The sequence below is a fragment of the Homarus americanus genome, unplaced genomic scaffold (genome assembly GCF_018991925.1).
Source record: "Homarus americanus isolate GMGI-L3 unplaced genomic scaffold, GMGI_Hamer_2.0 scaffold23598, whole genome shotgun sequence".
Classification (NCBI taxonomy): domain Eukaryota; kingdom Metazoa; phylum Arthropoda; class Malacostraca; order Decapoda; family Nephropidae; genus Homarus; species Homarus americanus.
In genome coordinates, this window is record NW_024731054.1 from 876,055 (window position 1) to 897,378 (window position 21,324).

General features: G+C 44.4%; 1 protein-coding gene across 1 annotated transcript in view; it reads right to left on the reverse strand.

Annotated features, from left to right (window-relative positions):
• Nucleotides 1-10,857: 10,857 nt before the first annotated feature.
• LOC121867420 (NCK-interacting protein with SH3 domain-like) overlaps nt 10,858-21,324 on the reverse strand; it is an 88,533-nt gene continuing 78,066 nt past the window's right edge. Inside the window, exon 17 of the mRNA XM_042367331.1 lies at nt 10,858-11,084. Coding sequence (XP_042223265.1) covers nt 10,858-11,084 — 227 coding nt within the window. The remainder of the gene's footprint in view (nt 11,085-21,324) is intronic.

A 21,324-nucleotide genomic window follows, 5' to 3' on the forward strand; every position in this document is an offset into this window, starting at 1 on the left:
CGCCATGTTTGAAGAAGATCCGTCTGTGCCTTCACTTAACAAGAGGATAAACTGACACACAGTACGTCAGGCACGATTATCTAATACCCAGAGACTTTGTTACGGGTTATAACGAAGTGAAATACATTACGTAAACCTCAGAATAAACTTACTGGGTGACGTAGAGCGTGACGACAAGAATAGGGAATAAATAGAAGTCATCAAAACGTTCACTGACCATTCGCTGCTTCTCATAAAAAACGTGTGTGTGTGTGTGTGTGTGTGTGTGTGTGTGTGTGTGTGTGTGTGTGTAAAACAGGTAAGAACAAAGCAACATCCGTAAACAAGAACAGGTATAACATGTTAAACGTTATCAGTAGTCAACATGTAATAAAGACAACAAGTGACAGGCGATAAGACAACAATTAGACCTGACGGAACACTGTATATGTAACAAGTATATGGAGTCATATACCATAATATACAATAGGTAATAATCCACTAGTCATATCATATAACATGACACATCAACGAGATATTATCAGAGGAGGGAGCCGCAGGAACATTAAACTCTTCCCGTATCTAAATTACACACCGAGTGACAGTAAGTTGCACACAGCTTGATTATCTCGTAAGTGTTATCAACTCTCGCGTAAGATCAGGTTTATAAGCTTCATTAACGTGTATACGCTCTACAGGTGCTTCAGTATGGAGGAGTCATTTTCGACCAAGGAGATGGTAATTATACAATTATTAATAATAGTACAACACTATAAGTCTATAATTACCTAAATATAATAGTTGTGGCTTATACACACACACACACACACACACACACACACACACATATATATATATATATATATATATATATATATATATATATATATATATATATATATATATATATATATATATATATATATATATATATATATATATATATATATATATATATATATATATATATATATATATATATGAATGAATGACAGTACAATAAGAAAGTGTGATAACAGCCTTTGATACAAGTAGGAATTATACTCGATAACTCAATCACTTACCCCACTGCCCAACCGTCACGAAAAACCAAAACACATCACTTACAAGTTATCTCCCCCACATTCCTCACCGACGATTAACCCGCTAGATGGCGTCTGTGATAGCAGGTTGATCATGCAACTCCTGCAACTGGTCTGCTGGTATGCCCGGGGCGCCTGGTGGACTGGGGACTCCCTCGGGCAGGTGGCCCATTAACCTCCCACCTTCAGTTGCCCCGGGCCCTCTGTTGGGTATGTGGGAGGCTGGTGGGTAAGTGGGTGGGTAAGTGGAACCTTGGTGGGCATGTGGAGCTGGGATCTTGGTGTGTATGTGGGAGAGAGATATGTGGGTCCTGGTGGGGAGTGGGAGAGAGATATGTGGGAGGGAAAGATGAGGGCCCTAGTGGGGATGTGGGAAGGGGAGGAGAAGTTCTAATAGGTATGGAGAAGGAGGGAGGGAGAGGGGGAGAGGGCTGGTAGAGGTGGGGGATGGACGGGGAAGGGAGGGGAGGGGAGGGGGAGAGGACGAGAGGGAGAGGAGGGAAGGGGGAGAGGACGGGAGGGAGAGGAGGGGGGGTCGTGGTTGGTACGTGGGGGGTAGGTTGGAGCCTTGGGTGGTAGATTCCCACGGGCAGGCTGAAATGCCTTGATGGCGGTGGTGGTGAGGCCGTTACCTGGGGGACACCACTACTGCCAGGGGCGTCTTGCTCCTGAGGGTGGAGGCAGGGAGAGGAGGTTGAGAGTAGTGGGAGCCTCTTTCTTGTACTATTATCACCACTGTTGTTAGGTGTCTGTGTTTAGGTATCTTGTTAGCTGGCCTCCTTGTGTTGCTGTTAGCATTGTTAGCTGTGTGCTGTTAGCATTGTTAGCTGTGTGCTGTTTCCTTGTTACTGTTAGCGTTGTTAAACGTGTGCTGGCCTCTTGTTATCGCCGTTAGCTGTGTGCAGGTAGCCTGGTTATTGTTAGTGTTGTTAGCTGAGAATCTGTGAGCTAATGCTCCTCTTTTGCAGGAAGCTTCTTTGTTAGTCAGAGGTGTGGTGTGGTCAGCGGCCCTGTCCTGTATGTGTGAGGGACGCGAACGTTAAGGCGGTAGTGTTAAAAGCTGTGCTATAAAGTACCGGTGTAAAATCGGTAATAACATTTAAAGGCAGTAGTGTTACAAGGTGCTGTGATAAATCGATAGTGATGTAATTCAGTAATGATATCAGAAATCAGTGATGTTAATCGGTAGTGGTGCCAGAAGGCCTTTATGTTAATTGGAGTAAAAAACTAGTAGGTGTTATCTCAGTGATGGGACAGCCCCGGTACCTCACCTCCACCAGTACATAAAAGGCTCGCTAGAATAACTGGCCTTAGTACTTGAACAGATGTCGAGGAAAATTCCACGTCGGCTCCTCTTCGCAGGGTCTTGTGTGACCTTACTGTCATGTTGTTCATGTCTGGATGTGTTGAGGTACCTCAAGGTCCAGGGATGATAAGCTCTGTTCTCTTTTATTTTCTAAATTAGACAACTTTTACAAATTGATCATATTTCACACCTATTGACTTTCTCTTAGTTCAGTAAGGTTAACAAATATAATTTTTGTGAGTCTTTCCTTTGCGTGACCTTGAGCTTGACCTTTGACCTGCTATACCGCAAACATTTAATTTCTTGAGATGGTCTTCTTCAGTCTTCAGTGAAATCGCGCATGAGGTCATAAACTGTATTCTTACAAGACCTTGACCTCCGAATAAATACAAATAATATTCCTTAATTCGTTCACGGGTTGTGGCGTGAGCGACAAATGAACCCACGACTAATGAGACACAACAAAGTATTCGTTCTTGTGGAGTAATAATGAAATAAAAAATTTTAAAAGTCAACATGGTCTTAAAATAGGCTAAGGAAAAAAACAACAGAAAAACAAGAAAAAGGAGGAAATAATAAGGTAGGTGAGAGCGGAAGTGAGAGGAAAGGTGAGGTGATGAAGGAGAGGCTAATAATTAGTCACCTCCAGGTACACCACACCCACACCTTTCACCGCCTCACTCCTCACCTCATTATTCAGCCCGTCCTCACTGTAGGCCTGGCCACTTACCAAGTATAATGAGGTACAGTACATACACACGCTTCTTAATTAATACACACCAAAATTAAAGTAAAAACTAACTCAATATATATGTATAAAAGCCAAAAAGTAACAATACGACAAATTTAACCCCCAAAATGACGGTAGGAAAGTAGTTATTTGTGAAAGAGCTTATACGTCAACAAGCTTATCCAACCAAACCAACCCAAATGTCCCCTAGTAATTTTCTCATTGTCTCTGTCCATTTTTAAACCAAACTTAACGTCTCAATATAACCAGTAGTGTACAGATTACAGATGGAGTGTTAGTTGAACAAATGGTGGTGGTGATAACTACAGGAGTGTTGGTGATCAGGTGGTGGCAGTGTTGGTGATCAGGTGGTGGCATAGTTGGTGATCAGATGGTGGCAGTGTTGGTGATCAGGTGGTGGCAGTGTTGGAGGTAAATTCAGTCCAAGAAAATATGGAAATAATCCTGATCAAATTCCATGCAAGCTAAGGGAGTATCAGGGCCTCGTGTACTGTACAGCCACCTTCCCCGGCCTTACACACGAGCGAGTTGTGAAAATTTGTGACCAGAGATATACCACGATTCTCTCTCCCGACTGTCTCTGTCTCACTTTCTTGCTCTTTTTATTTCTTTCTGTTCCTCTTTCTCTCACTTTTTCTTTAATTCTCGTCTTGCTCCTATGTTTCTCCTTCTTTATTTTATTTTTGTTCTTCCCAGTTCCACTCAAGTATTCCTATTATCATCTCTTCTCTCATTTGCCTTCCACTTCTCTCTCACCTCATCCATTTCTCCCTCACCGCTCCACCTCTCCCACCTTCTCCACTTCTCTCTCACCTCATCATCTCTTCTTCTCCCTCACCCGCCCACCTCATCCACTTCTCTCTTACCTCATCCACTTCTCTCTCACCTCATCCATCTCTCCCTCACCCCTGCGTCTCCCTCCCTCCCTCTCTATCTCTCAACATCTCCACTACCTAAACTCCAAACTCCTCCCATTTTTCTTTCCTACTTGAGCTTTTAACAGAATCAGTTCGCCATTCTCGGGTCTTCTCGGTCGTATCTCAAGGCTCATGTTACCACCTTAGCTTAACTGATGTTTATCACAGTCACTCCACCAACACATACCCCGTTTTTTCCCTCTACCTTCCCTCCCCACCTCCCCCTTTTCTATATCGTTTATTGTCAAATGTTTTCTGGGAACTCTTTTCTTTACTTTTCTATTTTATCTTTTTTCTCACCTCTTTATCTCTTTTTATATTCACTTTACTGATAAACTCTCTCTCTCTCTCTCTCTCTCTCTCTCTCTCTCTCTCTCTCTCTCTATTATCAACTTTTTCGGAAAATTTATCTATTTTTTCTTCTTTTTCTTCCTCCAAATTTCCATTTGACAGTTAACCTTTCAAGGGAATTTTTCTGTCTCCTAACCTTCTATTTTTAAAAGCAATTTTGTCCGCGAAGTGTCAAGGGTCATTTTTAATACCTATATGTTGTTTAGCCACTTTTTGTCCCGTCCTTGGAATAAATGAATAGTTATATATACAAATCACTACATCAACAAATAAATAAATAAACAAAACAATACAAAAGTTATGAACAAAGGTAAACATAAAATAAATAAGAAAACAATAACGAATTTAACAAAAGGCCTTATATCAGTTTTTTTTTTACTTTGAACATTGAATAACCCTCCGTGACCTTCGACCTTTGACATGTTACTGGTGTGCATTCTGGACGTAGAGGCCATGTCAGTGTGTCCAGAGTTCATTCATTTACCTAACAATTATCAGTACTGAATCAGATAGGGATATTTCTATTTCTGGTAATTATAAATATTAAACACACACACACACACACACACACACACACACACACACACACACACAGTCCAAACTTGAAAAAAAAATGAAGACCCTTTGATATCTCTCCATCTACTTTAAATTTTACCTTAGTTATTTTCTTCATGTTCTAATAAGTAAAAACTCGCCCTGGGGAACAACTGCGGTGCTACACAGTTCTAATAACCTGTAAAACCACCTGACAGGATTCATTAAACTCAAGTCATCTTTAGGAATATTTGGTTCCATTGCACACCAGATATTACTCGACGACACCCACCAGCTGGCCAATGAAAATCAACCCACATTCACGTATTTTGGTTGTGATTGGTGGAAGGCTTGGGAAGCTCCGCCCTTTGCTGAGAGCCCGGAGGCGTCTGGGTGCAGGTAAAATAGCAATGGATAGTCTATTTTTTTGGTAACGTCAAAGCCAAAATAAACAAGACAATCACGACTTGCAACTGTGATCCTCAAAAATTCAAACACCAGAGACTATGTGTGTGTGTGTGTGTGTGTGTGTGAGAGAGAGAGAGAGAGTTGAGTCTGGCTCCGTGAGAGTGTGGGAGGCAAGGTCAAGGTGGTGGTGGACGCTGCTCCCTACCTGTCCACCGTCTGTCTGCATGTCTACCCAATGCATGTCTAATCGAGCGTCTGGCTGTGAATCTGCATCTCTCTCTCTCTCACTGAATATTGCCCATTGACCATCTCATGTTTCAAGTCAAAGACAAACTGGCCCCTAATCTGTATGGGTTCATGCCCGGGCATAGCACGCAGACATGCTTTGCAGAATATCTTGTTCACTCAAAAGATAAGACACAAACAGCCTTCATAGACCTTAAATCAGCCTTTGATGTAGCTAATAGAGACATTATACTTGAGCAACTAGCTAATTTTGGTATCCAAGGTAACCTCCTGACATGGATAAAGGGTTATCTGTCCAACAGGTATGCCAGTGTTCTGTTTAGGGGAGTCAAAAGTACCAGAATGAGATCATTTGAGCTTGGCACGCCTCAGGGAGGAATGTTAAGTCCTATGTTCTTTAATATACTGATGCACAAGCTTATTGCTGACATTCCAGTTCAACCAAATGAGGCTGTAATATGCTATGCTGATGATATCTGCATTATGACACAGAACAAGCTCAGACTCCAAGCTTTTCTGGATGTATTTGCTCGGAGGACTGTGGAATGTGGTCTCATAATATCTGTTAACAAGACGAAGGTCCTCAATCCTCATCGTGTTCACCCTCTGCCTCTTGACTTTAACATTAACAGCATGCCCTTGGAACTATGTAGCTCTTATAAATATCTTGGAATTTGTGTGAATGATGCAAACTTTGTCGGCAACCTTTGTGCCAAACTAATGCAGAGAATTAAACCCCTCAGAACCCTTGCTGGCAAGGGCTATGGAATTAACATCACCTATGCTCGTACTTTCTATCTTCACTTCATTCGTTCTGTAGTTGACTATCATGCTCTCCATCTTGTGACTATTCTGCCTAAAGAAATCAACAGCCTTGAGGTAGTGCAAAATGAAGCCATGCGCATCATTCTAGGTTGCCCAAAATCAACCAGAATTGTAGACATGAGGAAAGAGCTCGGACTGCCCTCCCTATCTGATAGGATAGCTCTACTTAATACCATGTTTTGTGTCAAAGTTTTGAAGAACAATGGTTCCCAAACTACAGCTCAAACTGAGTTGATGTTCTATCTAAGTAATCCCGACCATCTCGCTAACTTTGCACAAAAGACTCTCTTTGGGGCGTGGCTTCATAAAAGTGTTGCAGATTTCTTGAAACTGAATGTCCCAATCACCCCAGACGAACCCATTAATACCATTCCTCCTTGGCTGGATATATCAGATCCTATTTATTACACTCCTGTTGGTAGTAAGCAAATGTTAAACACCGGTGTGATGAGATGTGTCTCACTAGAAACTATTAACACACACATAGAGAGTATTAAATCAAGTAAATGTTATGCTTTTGCTGGTGGTTCTGTGCAGACAAACAGGTAGAACAGGCTGTGCAATTGTAATATATATAGAAAAAGAGATGATAGTGTCAAACAAGCAAAGGCTGAACAACTGGGCCAGCACAACACAAACTGAACTAACTGGAATCTACTTAGCCACAGACTACCTTAAAGAAAATGGAGGTGGGGTGATATTCTGTGACTCTCAAAGTGCTTTGAAATCAATGAACAGCCCGTCAGGTTCTATGTCTAAAGTTGTATGTGATATTAAAAGGAATGTGATAACTGCCAATGAGAACAACTCTTGTATTGAATTTGTGTGGATTCCGTCCCATGTTGGAATCAGGTATCATGACCGTGGCGATAAACTGGCCAATGAGGCATGTAAGAAAGAAAATGTTGACCGTGATCTTGGCCTGTCCAATGCTGTACTTAAAAACATTCAAGTCAGAATCATGAAGTCTGATCTAGAAGAACTGAGAAATGCAGAGACCTGGCAGTTGTAGCATTAGTAAATATTACAAATTTTGTGACAAGAGGTACCGGTATGGCCAGCATAAGGACAGAACCAGACAATGTGATGTAGTCGTGGCCAGAATTAGGCTAGGATACAGACACATCTGGCAAGTTAGTAACGCTGTACCCATACCGCAACACTCAGCCTGTAAACTTTGTGATAAACCTTTAAAGCATATACTTGAACACTATATTATTGAATGTGACACTCTCAAAGACTTCAGGCCACCTGGTTTATTGTATCATGAACTTTGTAATTACTACATTGAATCGGGGATGCTTGAGGACAACCTTGCTGTTTCTCCCAAATTTGCTAGCCCACACTGATTAGTCTTCAATTAGAATATGACGTCCAATGTATATGAACCACTGTCTCGCAGGGCAGCGAACAGTGACATCACCCACATTACTATGACCTGTATGTACTGTTAATGAATATGATGCATTTCTTTGTGAACGAGCCTCTGTCCTGCATAGCAGTGAACAGTGACTTTACCCACATGAATCTGACCTTTTCTATACTGTTAATGAATATGATGTATTTCCTTGTGTACGAACCTCTGTCCTGCTTGGCAGTGAACAGTGACATTACCCACATGAATCTGACCTATATATACTGTTAATGAATATGATGTATTTCCTTGTGTATGAACCTCTGTCCTGCGTGGCAGTGAGAAGTGATACCACCCTTAGTGTCAAGACCTGACTGAATTACTCAGAATAGGCAAACTGTACTACAAGCTTTGCCAATAAATTTGTTAAACTAAATCAAACTGTCTCACCTGCCTATTCAGCGCCTTTGCCAACTGTTGTCTGTCTGTTTGTGTACTTCCTGTTTGGCTGTGTTTACGTTTATATATAACAAACACTTTATCTCTCTGTATGTTAATAGGATTATCTGCATATGCGTTAGTGTGGCTGTCTGTCTGTTTATGAGTGTCTGTCAGTGTGTATGTCTGCAAGGCTGACTGTCAGTCAAGACGTGCACACAGACTTCGGGATGTACTGTACTGTACACAACGACCTCTGAATTTACTCAAAGGCTACGGGATGTACATAATGACCTCAGAATTTGCACACGTAAGTCTTGGGGTGTACATATATAAACCTCGGGATGCACACACACAAACCTTGCTATGTACACACATAAACCTTGCGATGTACACACACATAAACCTTAGAATGAACACACATATAAAACTTGGGATATATACAAACACTCACACATAAATATAACCTTTAGATAAATATGCACATAAACATTGGGGTGCACACAAACACCATGGGACTACACACATAAACCTTAGTGTGTACACACACACACACACACAAACACACATAAACCTTGGGAGATATATATGTGCACATAAACCTTCGGGTGCACACAAACACATAAACCTCGACTTGTACACTCAATAATTAGATACACATAAACCTTGGCACACACACACACACACACACACACACACACACTCCCAAAGGTACCTGGCTCCCGTAACCACCCACAAGATCTTAACTCCTTCTCACATACTCTTTACTGGGCCTTATGCCTCTTCGCTGTAAGGGTCATTTTCCTCTTATCTTACACGAGAGGCGACGTCACTTCCTCTACCCTCTTACGTCACGAGGTCATAAGAACCAGTTTAGTGTGTTATCGAGGGTAGGATCCTGCTGGCCAGCTACCTACTCTACTCCTTCACCTCCCGGGACTGTTGTTGCTGTCTCTCTCCCTAGCTCCCACCTTCCTTTTCCTTCGATTCTTTCCCCTTCTCTCTATCCCTCTCTTATCTTCGTCTTTCTTACTCTTTCATTTACCATTGCGTGTCCTTCTTCTCCCATCAAATCTTCCTTCTTTCCTTCCACTCTAAATCCTTCCTTTCATTTTCTCACTTTCCCGTCAACCTTTCCCTCATTTCCCCTTTCCATCAAACGCTCCCTCCTTCTTAACCCTCCCCCAGTCTCACACACACACACACACACACACACACACACACACACACACACACACACACACACACACACAGCTCAAAACACCAATATTATTTTCCTCGCGTCTGTCTCCTCTGAGAGATTGAGGGAGGAGAGGGGGAGGGGTTGAGACCGTCTAAGGGGGTAGAGACCGTCTAGAGGGAGGTGTGGGAGGGGGGCGTCTGGAACAGTCTTGAGAGAGAGAGAGAGAGAGAGAGAGAGAGAGAGAGAGAGAGAGAGAGAGAGAGAGAGAGAGATATATACTGGAGCCGGGAGACTCTTAGGTCGCATATTTGGAGGGGGGCGTGTGAGGGGGTGTGTGGGGGTGGTGGGGTGACCTCAGGGGGTGTGGTCGCTACCTCCAGAATGAATGAGCAGCACCAACACCTTGTCAGTTCTCTTGTGTGTTCCTCTGTTCCCTCTTTGTTTTATTTTCTCTCATTAGTTCTTCTCAATATTTATCTCTAATCTCTCTCTTGCCTTGTTCTTTAATTTGTCTCTATGTAATGTCATAATTATACGTGTTATTAATATTATTTTTTGTACAGTAAGTAGACAATATAAATAATGATAAGAACAATACTAGTAAAATAATAATGATAATACAATAATAATAATAATAATAATAATAAAAAGCGCTATAATATTTTTCTTATTATCATCGACCTCATCATCATCATCATTGTTGCTACCACCTTCATTCTTCACTAAGCACCTTAACGTATTATTCATTCCTATTCATAATGTTATTCTTTTTTCTGTACTGTCATTACATCTGCTTTTGTTGGTGACTGTTTTGTGAATTTCCTGCATTGTTCTTTTATCACATCTTCGTATTTTTGTTGCTTTTATATTTATCCAAGATTTTTTCAACTCCTTATTCTCATGTAATTCCTCTTCGTTATATATGTATTTTTTTTATCCTTTGGTTTCTTTGGTCTCAGTTTTTCTTTTATTGTCCTTTTAATTTTTCTTTATCCTATTTTCTTTTATCTTTATCTTTATCCTGTTCCTTTTTTTAACTTTTTTACTGATTGTCTCCGATATTCTCGTCAGTCTTAACTTCTTTTTTTTTCTTCCATCTTCCTCATTTTCTTTATTTTTGTCTTTATTGTCTTACCGATTATTATTTCAACATTTATTTCTCGTCTTCAAATGTTTTTTTCGTATTTTAAATCTTGATTATATTATTATCTTTTTAAACTTCTTGTCTTCCTTTGTCTTCTCTTTATTATTACTATTATTATTATTTCAACATCTTCGCTATTCTAATCTTTGTATTGTTCTTATCTTTAATTTTCTTTTTACTTATTATTATTATTGTAGTTCCTTCTTGTCTGTCTGTGTTTGAATGTTGGTCTTCGTGTACATAACAATCAATTTGTCTGTCAGTCGTCAACCTCCTGTTAACACCTCGTGACATCATCAGTTGCTTAACACTTTTATGCACCCATATTCTGGCATGTCTTCACGTAACATGATTAAGGGCATCACCGTGTATGCCCTCGTATGCCAGATGCTGCTTGAGGTAGATGGTTGTGGTTATATTGGCATTATTAAAGGCATTTCCATGTATGCCCTCGTATGCCAGGTGCTGCTTGAGGTAGATGGTTGTGGTTATATTGGCATTATTAAAGGCATTCCCATGTATGCCCTCGTATGCCAGGTGTTGCTTGGGGTAAATGGTTGTGCATTCTGTTCCCGTTATATTAAAGGTTACATTTTACATACGTTAATACTAAGTTACTAACATTATTAAAGACACGCGGGCGGCCCTGCATGTAAGGTGTTGCTTGATGAGGGTGGGTGTGTACCTTCCTCGTTGGTTAAAGGTTATTTTTTACTTGATATTCAAGTCATGGTCATACAAAAAAACAAGCAAATATTAGACGAAAATAAATAAACAAATAAATAAACTAATAAACAAGTAAACTAATAAATAAATAAATAAATAAACTGATAAACAAATTAATAAGTAAATATATAAATTATCAATACATATTCTGAAATTAGTCATGGCTACGTTAGTGAAGCGTGGCTCGTCCGTCTGCCAGTGTTCATCGTATGACGTATTTGAGAAAACTCCTTCAGGTGTAAATATACTGTCAGTCAGTCAGTCAGGTAAGGTAAGGTGACTAACGCATGGAAACCAGATGATGGCAGTACAATATAATATCAAATATCCAGAAAATATCTTTCTAAAACCTGATCAAATTACAATACAGTATATTCAAATTATTCAGTGTTTTAATCATTACTATTATTATTATTTCCATCATCATTATTATTACCACCATTTCTATTGTTATTGTTATCATTACTACAGGATTATTATTATTATTATTATTATTATTATTATTATTATTATCTTCAATCCTTTTTTCTCCGCCCCCCCCCCCAAAAAAAAACAAAGCTCGCAGAAAGGAGAGAAAGACTTATGGTGCAGGAAGAACTTAAAGGCTGTGCATCATAAATAGACGTAATAAAGCAAGAATGTTACAAAAACTAGGTGCTGGTGGGGGGAACAGGTGGACAGCGGGGGATGGGGGAGGGGGAGAAGAGGTGGACAGCGGGGAGGGGAGAGGAGGAGATTAGAGGGGGTGGTGAGGGAACAGGTGGAGACTGGAGGGGGGTTAAGGAGGAAGGCAGGTGGAGAATGGAGGGGAGAGGAAGCTAAGGAAGAGGAACAGGTGAAGACTGGAGGAGGAGGAGGGGAAAGGTGAAACAGGTGGAGGCTGGAAGGGAGATAGGAAAGGTAGATAGGACTTGGGGGGGGAAGTGGAGTGGAGAGAAAAGGGAAGGAGTAGAGTAGAAAGGAGAAAGGAGTAGGGAAAAACGAAGAAAGGAGTGTGGAAGAAGTGGGGAGACGGGAAGGAGTGAGGTGTAGGGGAAGAAGTAGTCAAGGCACACGAAGATGTTGGAGAGGAAAATGAGAGAGCTGGATTAGGAGGGAGAGAAGAGAGGAAAGAAGAAGAGTGCAGAAGAGGTGTGAAAGAAGAGACTAGAGGGAGAAGAAGAGAGAGAGGAGAAGAGGAGGAGGGAAGTATGGTAAAAGGGAGAGGAAAGAAAGGCTGCAAAGGAAGGAGCAAAGAGGGAGAATTGTGAGGGGGGGAGACAGGGAGAGACGAGTGTGAGGCACGGGACAGCGAAGGAGAAGTGGGGGGTGAGAGGGGCAGGTGAGGGAGGAGAGAGGGAGGGAGGGAGGGAGGAGAGGGAGGGAGGGAGGGAGGAGGGAGGGAGGGAGGGAGGGAGGAGGGAGGGAGGGAGGGAGGCAGGTGAGGGAGGAGCGATTGAGGGGTGGGCAGGTGAGGGAGGGAGGGATTGAGGGGTGGGCAGGTGAGGGAGGAGGGTATCAGGCAATGAATGGAGTGCATTCTAATGTGTGATCACCACCTGACTCTGGACGGCCCAGCCAAGGCTGCGGGGAGCCTGGCCTGCCTCTCTCATCCCTGGGGGGTGATTAGGGGGAAGGAGGGAACTGGTTGAGAGGAGAGATGGAGGAGGAGGAGGAGGTGAGAGATAGGGTAGAGGGCAAGGAAGAGAGGAAAGAAATGACCGATGGCATAAGGGGTGAAGGTATGGAGAGAGTAAGGAGTAAACAGAGCAAGAAAGTAAGTGGGGAGGGATAAAACAGGTAGAAGAGTAGGGAGGCTGAAGGGGAGTAAGAGGAGACAGAAGAGACCAGGAAGGGAGGGAGAAGATAGTGTAAGAAGGTGGAGGAAATTCGAGGTAAGAGGCGATAAAGGGAGAGAAAGGAGGAAGAAAGAGTGGGTAGGAAAGACATGAACAAAGGTGGAGGAGGGAAGGAGAAGAATGCAACGGAGCAATGATGAACAAAGAATAAGAAGAAGAAGAAGGAAGACGGGGACATCAAGGAATAAGTAAGAGAAGCTGGTGTAAGGGAATGAAGGTGAAAGGAAGGGAATAGGAGAGGAGTGAAGCTTAAAGAAGGCAAAAGGAAAGGAGGAAAACTAGGAAAGGGAGTTTTGAGGAAGAGGACAAGGAGAGAGATTAACGAAGAGAATTTTTAGTGGAAGGGAATTAGGAGGAAGAGGGGGGGGAACTAGGGGAAGGAATTATGAGGGAAAAAACCTGGAGAGGAATAGAGGTGAATAGAGAAGAGATAGGACTTGGGGAGGAGGTGTAAGGGAGTGGGGAGTGGAAGAGGACTAGGGGAGGGATTCAGAGGAGTGGGACAGGAAGGGGAGAGGACGGGGGAGGGAAGAGGGGGGAGGAATCTGGGGAGAGGGCCAGGGGGGCCACCTTGGACCGGTACCGCTGCCGTCTGGTTCTCCTTTGTTCACTGTCTGGGGGAACTTGTTCATCCCTGGTGGGTGATTTGTTCATCTCTAGTGGGTGATGTGGGGGGAACTGTTCAGATAGTCAAGCCAGGGTGTTAGTCACGTGGGCCTGGCGTCACATACCTCACACAGGTTATGATATGACAGGTATATATCCCCCCCCACCCTTGGCCCCCCTACCTATGGTCTGGAAATTTGTGAGCCAAGTGGGTAGGGTAGGGCAGGGGAGGGAGAAAGAGGGGTAGGGTAGGGGAGGGGAGGGAGAAAGAGGGGTAGGGTAGGGGAGGGAGGGGATAGGGTAGGGGAGGGTAGGGTGGGGTGGGGTGGGAGGGGAGTGGGGGTAGGGAGGGGAGTGGTGGGGTGGGAGGGGAGTGGTGGGGTAGGGTAGGGTAAAACTAATGAACCAGGGACTGTCAAAATAGGAACAAAGAACACGATAAACAGTAACATAGGTGAAAAAAATAAATAAAATATAACAAAAAACAGAATAATGTCAGCCAATCAGTGAAAGTGAAGCTCGTCTCAATAAAACTTTCTAAATTAAACACAGAGCATAACTGTGGTACATATGTGAGGACAATACTGATTAGTGAACTGTTTCTACATGTATATAACGCGAAGAGGAAGAGAGAGATATTTCCATGTTGACCCACGAAGCCTTCCCTACCTCGAGTTACTGAACGAAAACATACCGAACGGCTAAACTGGTGTAACACTATTCTGCCCCCACAGAAGATAGAGATGAGATAAATAAAATAAAATTATGTAAGCGAAAGATTGATGAAAAAAATGAGAAATGGAAGGTACAGAAAAACAACAACAAGTAACTAAGGAAAATATAATGGAGAGAAAACGAGAGTAGAAACTGGTAAAGAGAGAGAGAGAGAGAGAGAGAGAGAGAGAGAGAGAGAGAGAGAGAGAGAGAGAGAGAGAGAGAGAGAGAGAGAGAGAACTGCAAAAATAAGATATATAAAAAAAAAATAACACGACGAGGCTAACTTTACCTTCTTCACAAATTACGTCATTGTTAAAAACCAGACCACTGTACCTGACCCTTACCTGCTACTCTCCCCCTCCCTCCCTCCCCCTACCCCGGTCTGTTATCCCCTCCCCATTCCCTCTCTCAGAATCTCTCACCCTCTCCTTCTTATTCTCCCATTGTCTCTCACCTTCACTCGTTTTCCTCCCTTTATTTTGGTTTATCTCTCCCTCTCCCTCTCCCTCTCTCCTCACCGGTTCTCTAATTACTCTCCCTTTTCTCATAAATTAAAAAGAAAAGGATACCTAAGAGAGAGGGGAAGAGAGAGTGGAGAGAGAGGGAAGTTGAGAGGGGAAAGCGGAGAGGGGAAATAGAAGGGAGAATGAGGAGACAATGGAAAGGAAGATAGTAAGGAGACGAGAAACAGACAGATAGACAGAGAAAACGGGTGAGAGATTGTGAGGAGAAGAAGAGGAGACATAGAGAAGGAGGAGAGGAGGGAGAGAGACAAGAAGAGAGAGAAGGGAGCCTCAGGGTATTTCGATGCTCCACAGATAGTTATCTCAAGACGGCGGCTGATCCCTATTTTGTATGTGTGTGTTCATGTCAGCTCTCTCTCTCTCTCTCTCTCTCTCTCTCTCTCTCTCTCTCTCTCTCTCTCTCTCTCTCTCACTAGTTAATTCTCCCTAGCAACAACCCCCTATATCCCTTCTCTACCCCCATCCCATCTCTCCCTCCCCCACCTTCCTCCCTCCCCTCACTTCCTTTACCCTCCACACCTCTTCCTTCCCTCCCCCTCTACCCTCCCCACCTGTCCCTTCCCTCCCCTCACTCCCTCTCCTCCACCCTCCCTACCTCTTTATATTTCTCCTAACCTACCCTCCCCACCCACCTGTTACCCACTAGTTCCCTCCGTTAACTCATGTATTGTGGAACCTTTTAACACCCGCCTCACCCTCCTGGCCTTTGTGAGACATTTACCCTCTCCTCCTTCCCTCCCTACCTTCTTCCCTGTTTCTACCCCTATTCTTTCCCTAACCTCTACTCCAACCCCCTCCCTTCCTACATCTGCACGACCTCCTCCTTGCCTCTTTCTTCCTTCTTCGACTCTCCTGTCTCTTCTTTCTCCCTCCATTCTCCTCCTGCCTTCTTCACATTCCTTCCTCCTCGTCCTTTCCTCTTCACCCTCTCCTTTTCTCCTCCCTTCTATACCTCCTCCCTCTCCCTACCCTATACATTCTCCTCTCCTTCCTCCACACACACCCTCTCCCTCCTACCTCCCCCCTGCCTTCCACACTGGAAGGAGAGGAGAGGAAGGACAGAGATGGTGAGTGAGATAAGAGACAGGAAGAGTAGAAAGGAGAGACGAGAGAAGAGACAGAAAAACAGAAGAAGGAGGAGGAAAAGAAAGTCATGGGAAAAAGGGAAGAGAAAGATAAAATAAAATAAAAAAGAAGTTGAAAGAGAGCAAGAGGAGAAGAGAGACGGAAGAGAAAGGGGAGAGACGGGAAAGAAAGAGAAAAGACGGAAGAGAAGGGAAAGAGACGGGAAAGAAAGGGAAGAAAGAGACGGGAGAGAAAGGGAAGAAAGAGACCGGAGAGAAAAGGAAGAAAGAGACGGGAGAGAAAGAGAAGAGAGACGGAAGAGAAAGGGAAGAAAAAGACGGGAAGAGGAAAAAGGATGCTCTCGAGACATGACCGGGAGGGAGGAGGCGGGGAGATGGCGGATGCTGGGGGGCAAGATGACCCCAGCCTCCAGAGAGAGAGAGAGAGAGAGAGAAAAAAAAATGGGGAACTGTACATGAAGCATAGGTTGAGAGAAGGAAAGTGAAGAGTGAAAGTGAAAACGAAAGATAGGTATAGGGAGCTAGAGAAAGTAGGACTGAGAAATACAAAGAGGAGAGGTGATAAGTAATGAGGAATGGGGAAGGAGGGAATGTGAGGATGGGATGGAAAGCGAGAAGAGAAGAGAAGAGAAGAGAAGAGAAGAGAAGAGAAGAGAAGAGAAGAGAAGAGAAGAGAAGAGAAGGGGGACTGGCCGGGTAATATATTCACTCACACAGTGTTACCAGATCGCCTAAGCCCGCGGCACCGCCATTCTGGGAGGGTCTCGGGGCTGGTGGTCTCAGTTGGACCGGGCTGGGCGGAGTCTTACCCGAATGAAGCCCAAGTGCACACAACGGGGTCTTGGGTGGTATCCGGTGTGCACAAAAAGTGGTCTTGTGTGATATACGGTGTGTGTGTATTGTTGTTGTTGTTGTTGCTGTGGTGTTAGTGGTGGTGGTGGTGTTAGTGGTGGTGGTGGTGTTAGTGGTGGTAGTGGTGTTAGTGATGCTGGTGTTAGTGGTGGTAGTGGGGGGCGGGAGGTCTTTAAGAGCACAAAAAGGGGTCTTGGGTAATATACGGAGTGCTCATGGGGGGTCTTAGGTGCATAAAAAATGAAGTCTTAGATGATACGTGGAGTGCGCAGGGGTCTTAGTTGGTACCCTTATTGCACGAGGTATTGTGCACAGAATGGTGTTTCAGTTGCTATTCAGGGTGCACAGAGTTTAAGTGCAACATGATATAAGATGGTATACGGGAGTGCACGATATGGGTATTAGGTGCACCTGTGGGGGGTCACAGGTGTATTAATGGTGCACAATGGTGTCTCTGAGGGTACCAGAGTGCACAATGGAATCCTGTTTAGTATTAAGAGTGCACCCTGGGGTCTTTGATAGTATCAGAATGCACAATAGGTCTTTACGAAATGATGAATAGATGACGGTGTACATAACGGGAGTCTTGAGTGGTACTTGGACACACACACACACACACACACACACACACACACACACACACACGATCTTAACTAATGGCCTGAGTGTAAACTGGATATTGAAACCTAAATAGGTGTACAAAGAGTGCTGGGTACTCTGGCCGGATGAGTAGAGTAAATGCACTCTACTTCTCTCACCTGCACTCCAGTTTTTATGAGAATATAATAACTAGTAATTATTGATTCTGTGACTAACATTATATTTCCCCCTAACTCACACGAGGGTGGAGCAGGGGGAGGAATAAGCAGTGCTACACCCGGCCAACACCCCAGGGGGGTTGTGGAGATAGGAGGAGAGGGGGATTTTACAGTGCCAATACACTGGAAGGTGGAGGGGGATAGGGGGAGGGGATGTTTACAGTGCCAATACACCTGGGGTTGTAGTGTGGAGGGGGATAGGAGGGAGGGGGATAGTGGGGACAGTGCTACAGCACCGGGGTTGTAGTTGTGGAGGGGGATGTTTACCAGGGGTGCACAGTGCCATACACCAGGGGAGAGGGGGAGGGGAGAGGGGGATGTTTACAGTGCAACAGGGGTTGAAGTTGTGGAGGGGGAGGAGGAGAGGGGGATGTTTACAGTGCCACACACCGGGGGTTGTAGGGTGGAGGGGGATAGGGGAGAGGGGATGTTTACAGCACACACCGGGGTTGTAGTTGTGGAGGGGGATAGGAGGGAGAGGGGGATGTTTACAGTGCCAATACACCGGAGTTGTGGAGGATAGAGGGAGGGGGATGTTTACAGTGCCAATACACCGGGGTTGAGGAGGGGGGGAGGGAGAGGGGGATGTTTACAGTGCCACACACCGGGGTTGAAGTTGTGGAGGGGGGATAGGAGGGGAGAGGGGATCATGCCACACACTGGGGTTAGAAGGGAGGGGGATAGGAGGAGAGGGGGATGTTTACAGTGCACACACACCTGGGGCTGAAGTTGTGGAGGGGGGATAGAGGAGAGGGGGATGTTTACAGTGCTTTGTGTTTTGCTTGCCAATACGTACTATTTCTCATGTCCACTGCCCTCCACCTCACCCACTCTCCCATGTCCACTACCTTCCATTCCACCCACTCTCCCACGCCCACTACCCTCCACCCACGTATCAACACCCAAACACCCACCCGACCGGTTTTCAGGACTGGGATCCGTGAAAAAAAAGAGAAAAAAAAAAGAGTTGAGTCCACGGTGAATTAGCAGTAAGAAGAGAAAACGTTGAGTACCAGCTGACTTCCTTGGCTCTGGTGGTGCTGGGACAGTGTGTGTGTGTGTGTGTGTGTGTGTGTGTGTGTGTGTGTGTGTGTGTGTGTGTGTGTGTGTGTGTGTGAAATTTACTATTTATATTTACACTCATGAAGAAAATAAATATATACAGTGGACGATATCTCTGGCTTTGTGGACTTAGCCTAATGCCCGGTTTATCTGATTGGACTGGTGTTGTTTTTCTCGCTTGAGGGATGTTTAACGTTTAACTAGAGGGAGAGAAAGAGTTGTCTTGAAACTTGGCAGAGTCACCGATACCCCCGAAAGGCTGGCAGGAGTTCAATACCAGACTCGATACCATTACTCTAACAAAGGGATCCAGACCGGTCAGAGTTATATCACGTGTTCGACTTCCTGTGATCACACACATGCGGGTATGGTTACTGTGTGTGTGTGTGTGTGTGTGTGTGTGTGTGTGTGTGTGTGTGGACGACAACGTTAAAAGTGTCAATTGAAGTTGTCTGGCGAGTCTCACACATACACACACACACACACCGAATCATTAATTGTCGGCCAGGTTAATTATTAGTCTTTACCTACACTGACGTATATGTGTGAGAACGGCTACCATACTAATGTGATGTTAACGAGGAGTCAGGAGAGAGAGAGAGAGAGAGAGAGAGAGAGAGAGAGAGAGAGAGAGAGAGAGAGAGAGATTAACAATACTGTAAAACTAAAGTGATAATATTAACATTGAAACACTGACACTGACATAACAGGTGTAAACACGACCATGTGGGGAAATAATGCTTCTTTTGCTTGTATTCTTTCCTGTGTTTATTTTCTCCATAAATGGCAGAAGTAACTCATTCTCGATGGACAGCAGCCAGGTTAGGAATCCGGTAATGTTGGTATGTCGTCACAGAGTCAGAGATACCAACATTCTTCGACTGTCTCATATGTTTATTACAGTTACTTGCTGAGTTGTTGTATTACCCGAGTGTTTCTTTACTACTCTTGTACATAGTAGTCGATAGTCTTTTGTCTTTGGTGTAATCCCGTCCGATTGTCTTTTGTTTATCAATGTCCAAACCCAATTATTTACGACCGATTGTCATTTGTTTATTTTACAGTTATCAAATCAGAATTATTTACCACTTCTCTTAAGATTCGTTGATGCTAAAACATTTTTATTATAAGATCATTAACATTACTCGAGTGTTGAGAAGCGACCAGTGGCAGGAGCGGGAAAGCTAAGAAGCTTGTCGGAAATGACCCGGATGTTGGGGTATTGTTTTTCCTGGACCAGTTTGTATCAGATAAGGCCCGGGAGTTTCTCAAGACCACACACTTTCATGAGTACAGTAGCGGCTGCCAACATACACACACACACACACACACACACACACACACACACACACACACACACACACACACACACACCTATTTCCTGCAACAGCCTCACAACACCTGTTTGTTCAATGGTCAATAATTGTGAAGTAATTTTTTTTGTAATATTACTGTGCCGACCAACAGCTATTCTGTATTAAAGTGTTCACTAACACAACTCGTATTTACTTTAAGTGTTTTGTACAGATTATCGCAGCGATCAACGGCTTTTATTTCCGGATTGTTTAAATTACAATATTATCATAACGATCAACGATGCAAATGACGTTCCCTATTGTTTGTGTTGTTTATTGCAACAATGAACATGTTTTCCCAGCAAGAAATGTGTGGTGATTAAAACAACCAACACCCAACACGTACTCTCTGCCATGACAATACCGAAGATCAAATTGTTTCTACATAAGTCTTGGACAGGAAAGTTCTATCCAAAAAAGTCTGGGACCCAAAATATCGAATGGTAAAATAAAGTCCAGGTTCCAATATCCTTAAGGTGAAAAGTACTGTAATAGACAGACAATTTCTAGACTCGTTACGTCTGCTAAAACTTTATCCAGTAACGAAATTTTTTTACAGGTGAAGGTACAGTACAGTGAGTGACGGTGTGGAGGAGCCAGTGACCCGCCTAGCATGGTCACACACCCCCACCATGCCCCTCCCCCCCCACACCACCGTGCTCCACACATCCCCATCACAGTGCTCCACACACCCCCACCACCGTGCTCCACACACCCCCACCACCGTGCTCCACACCCACTGCTCCACATACCCCCACCACCGTGCTCCACACACCCCCACCACCGTGCTCCACACACCCCCACCACCACCACGCTCCACACACCCCCACCATCGTGCCCACACACCCCCACCACCGTGCTCCACACACCCCACCACCGTGCTCACACCCCCACCACCACCACGCCCCACACACACCCCCACCACCACCGTGCTCCACACACCACCACGCCCACCACCACCCACCACGCCCACCGTCCACACTCCCACACACCCCCACCACCACGCTCCACACACCCCCCACCACCACCACGCCCACACACACCATCGTGCTCCACACACCCCCCACCACCGTGCTCCACACAACCCCACCACCGCTCCACACCCCCACCACCACCACGCTCCACACACACACCCCCACCACCACGCTCCACACACCCCCACCACCACGCTCCACACACCCCCACCACCACGTCCACACACCATCACCACCACACGCCCACAC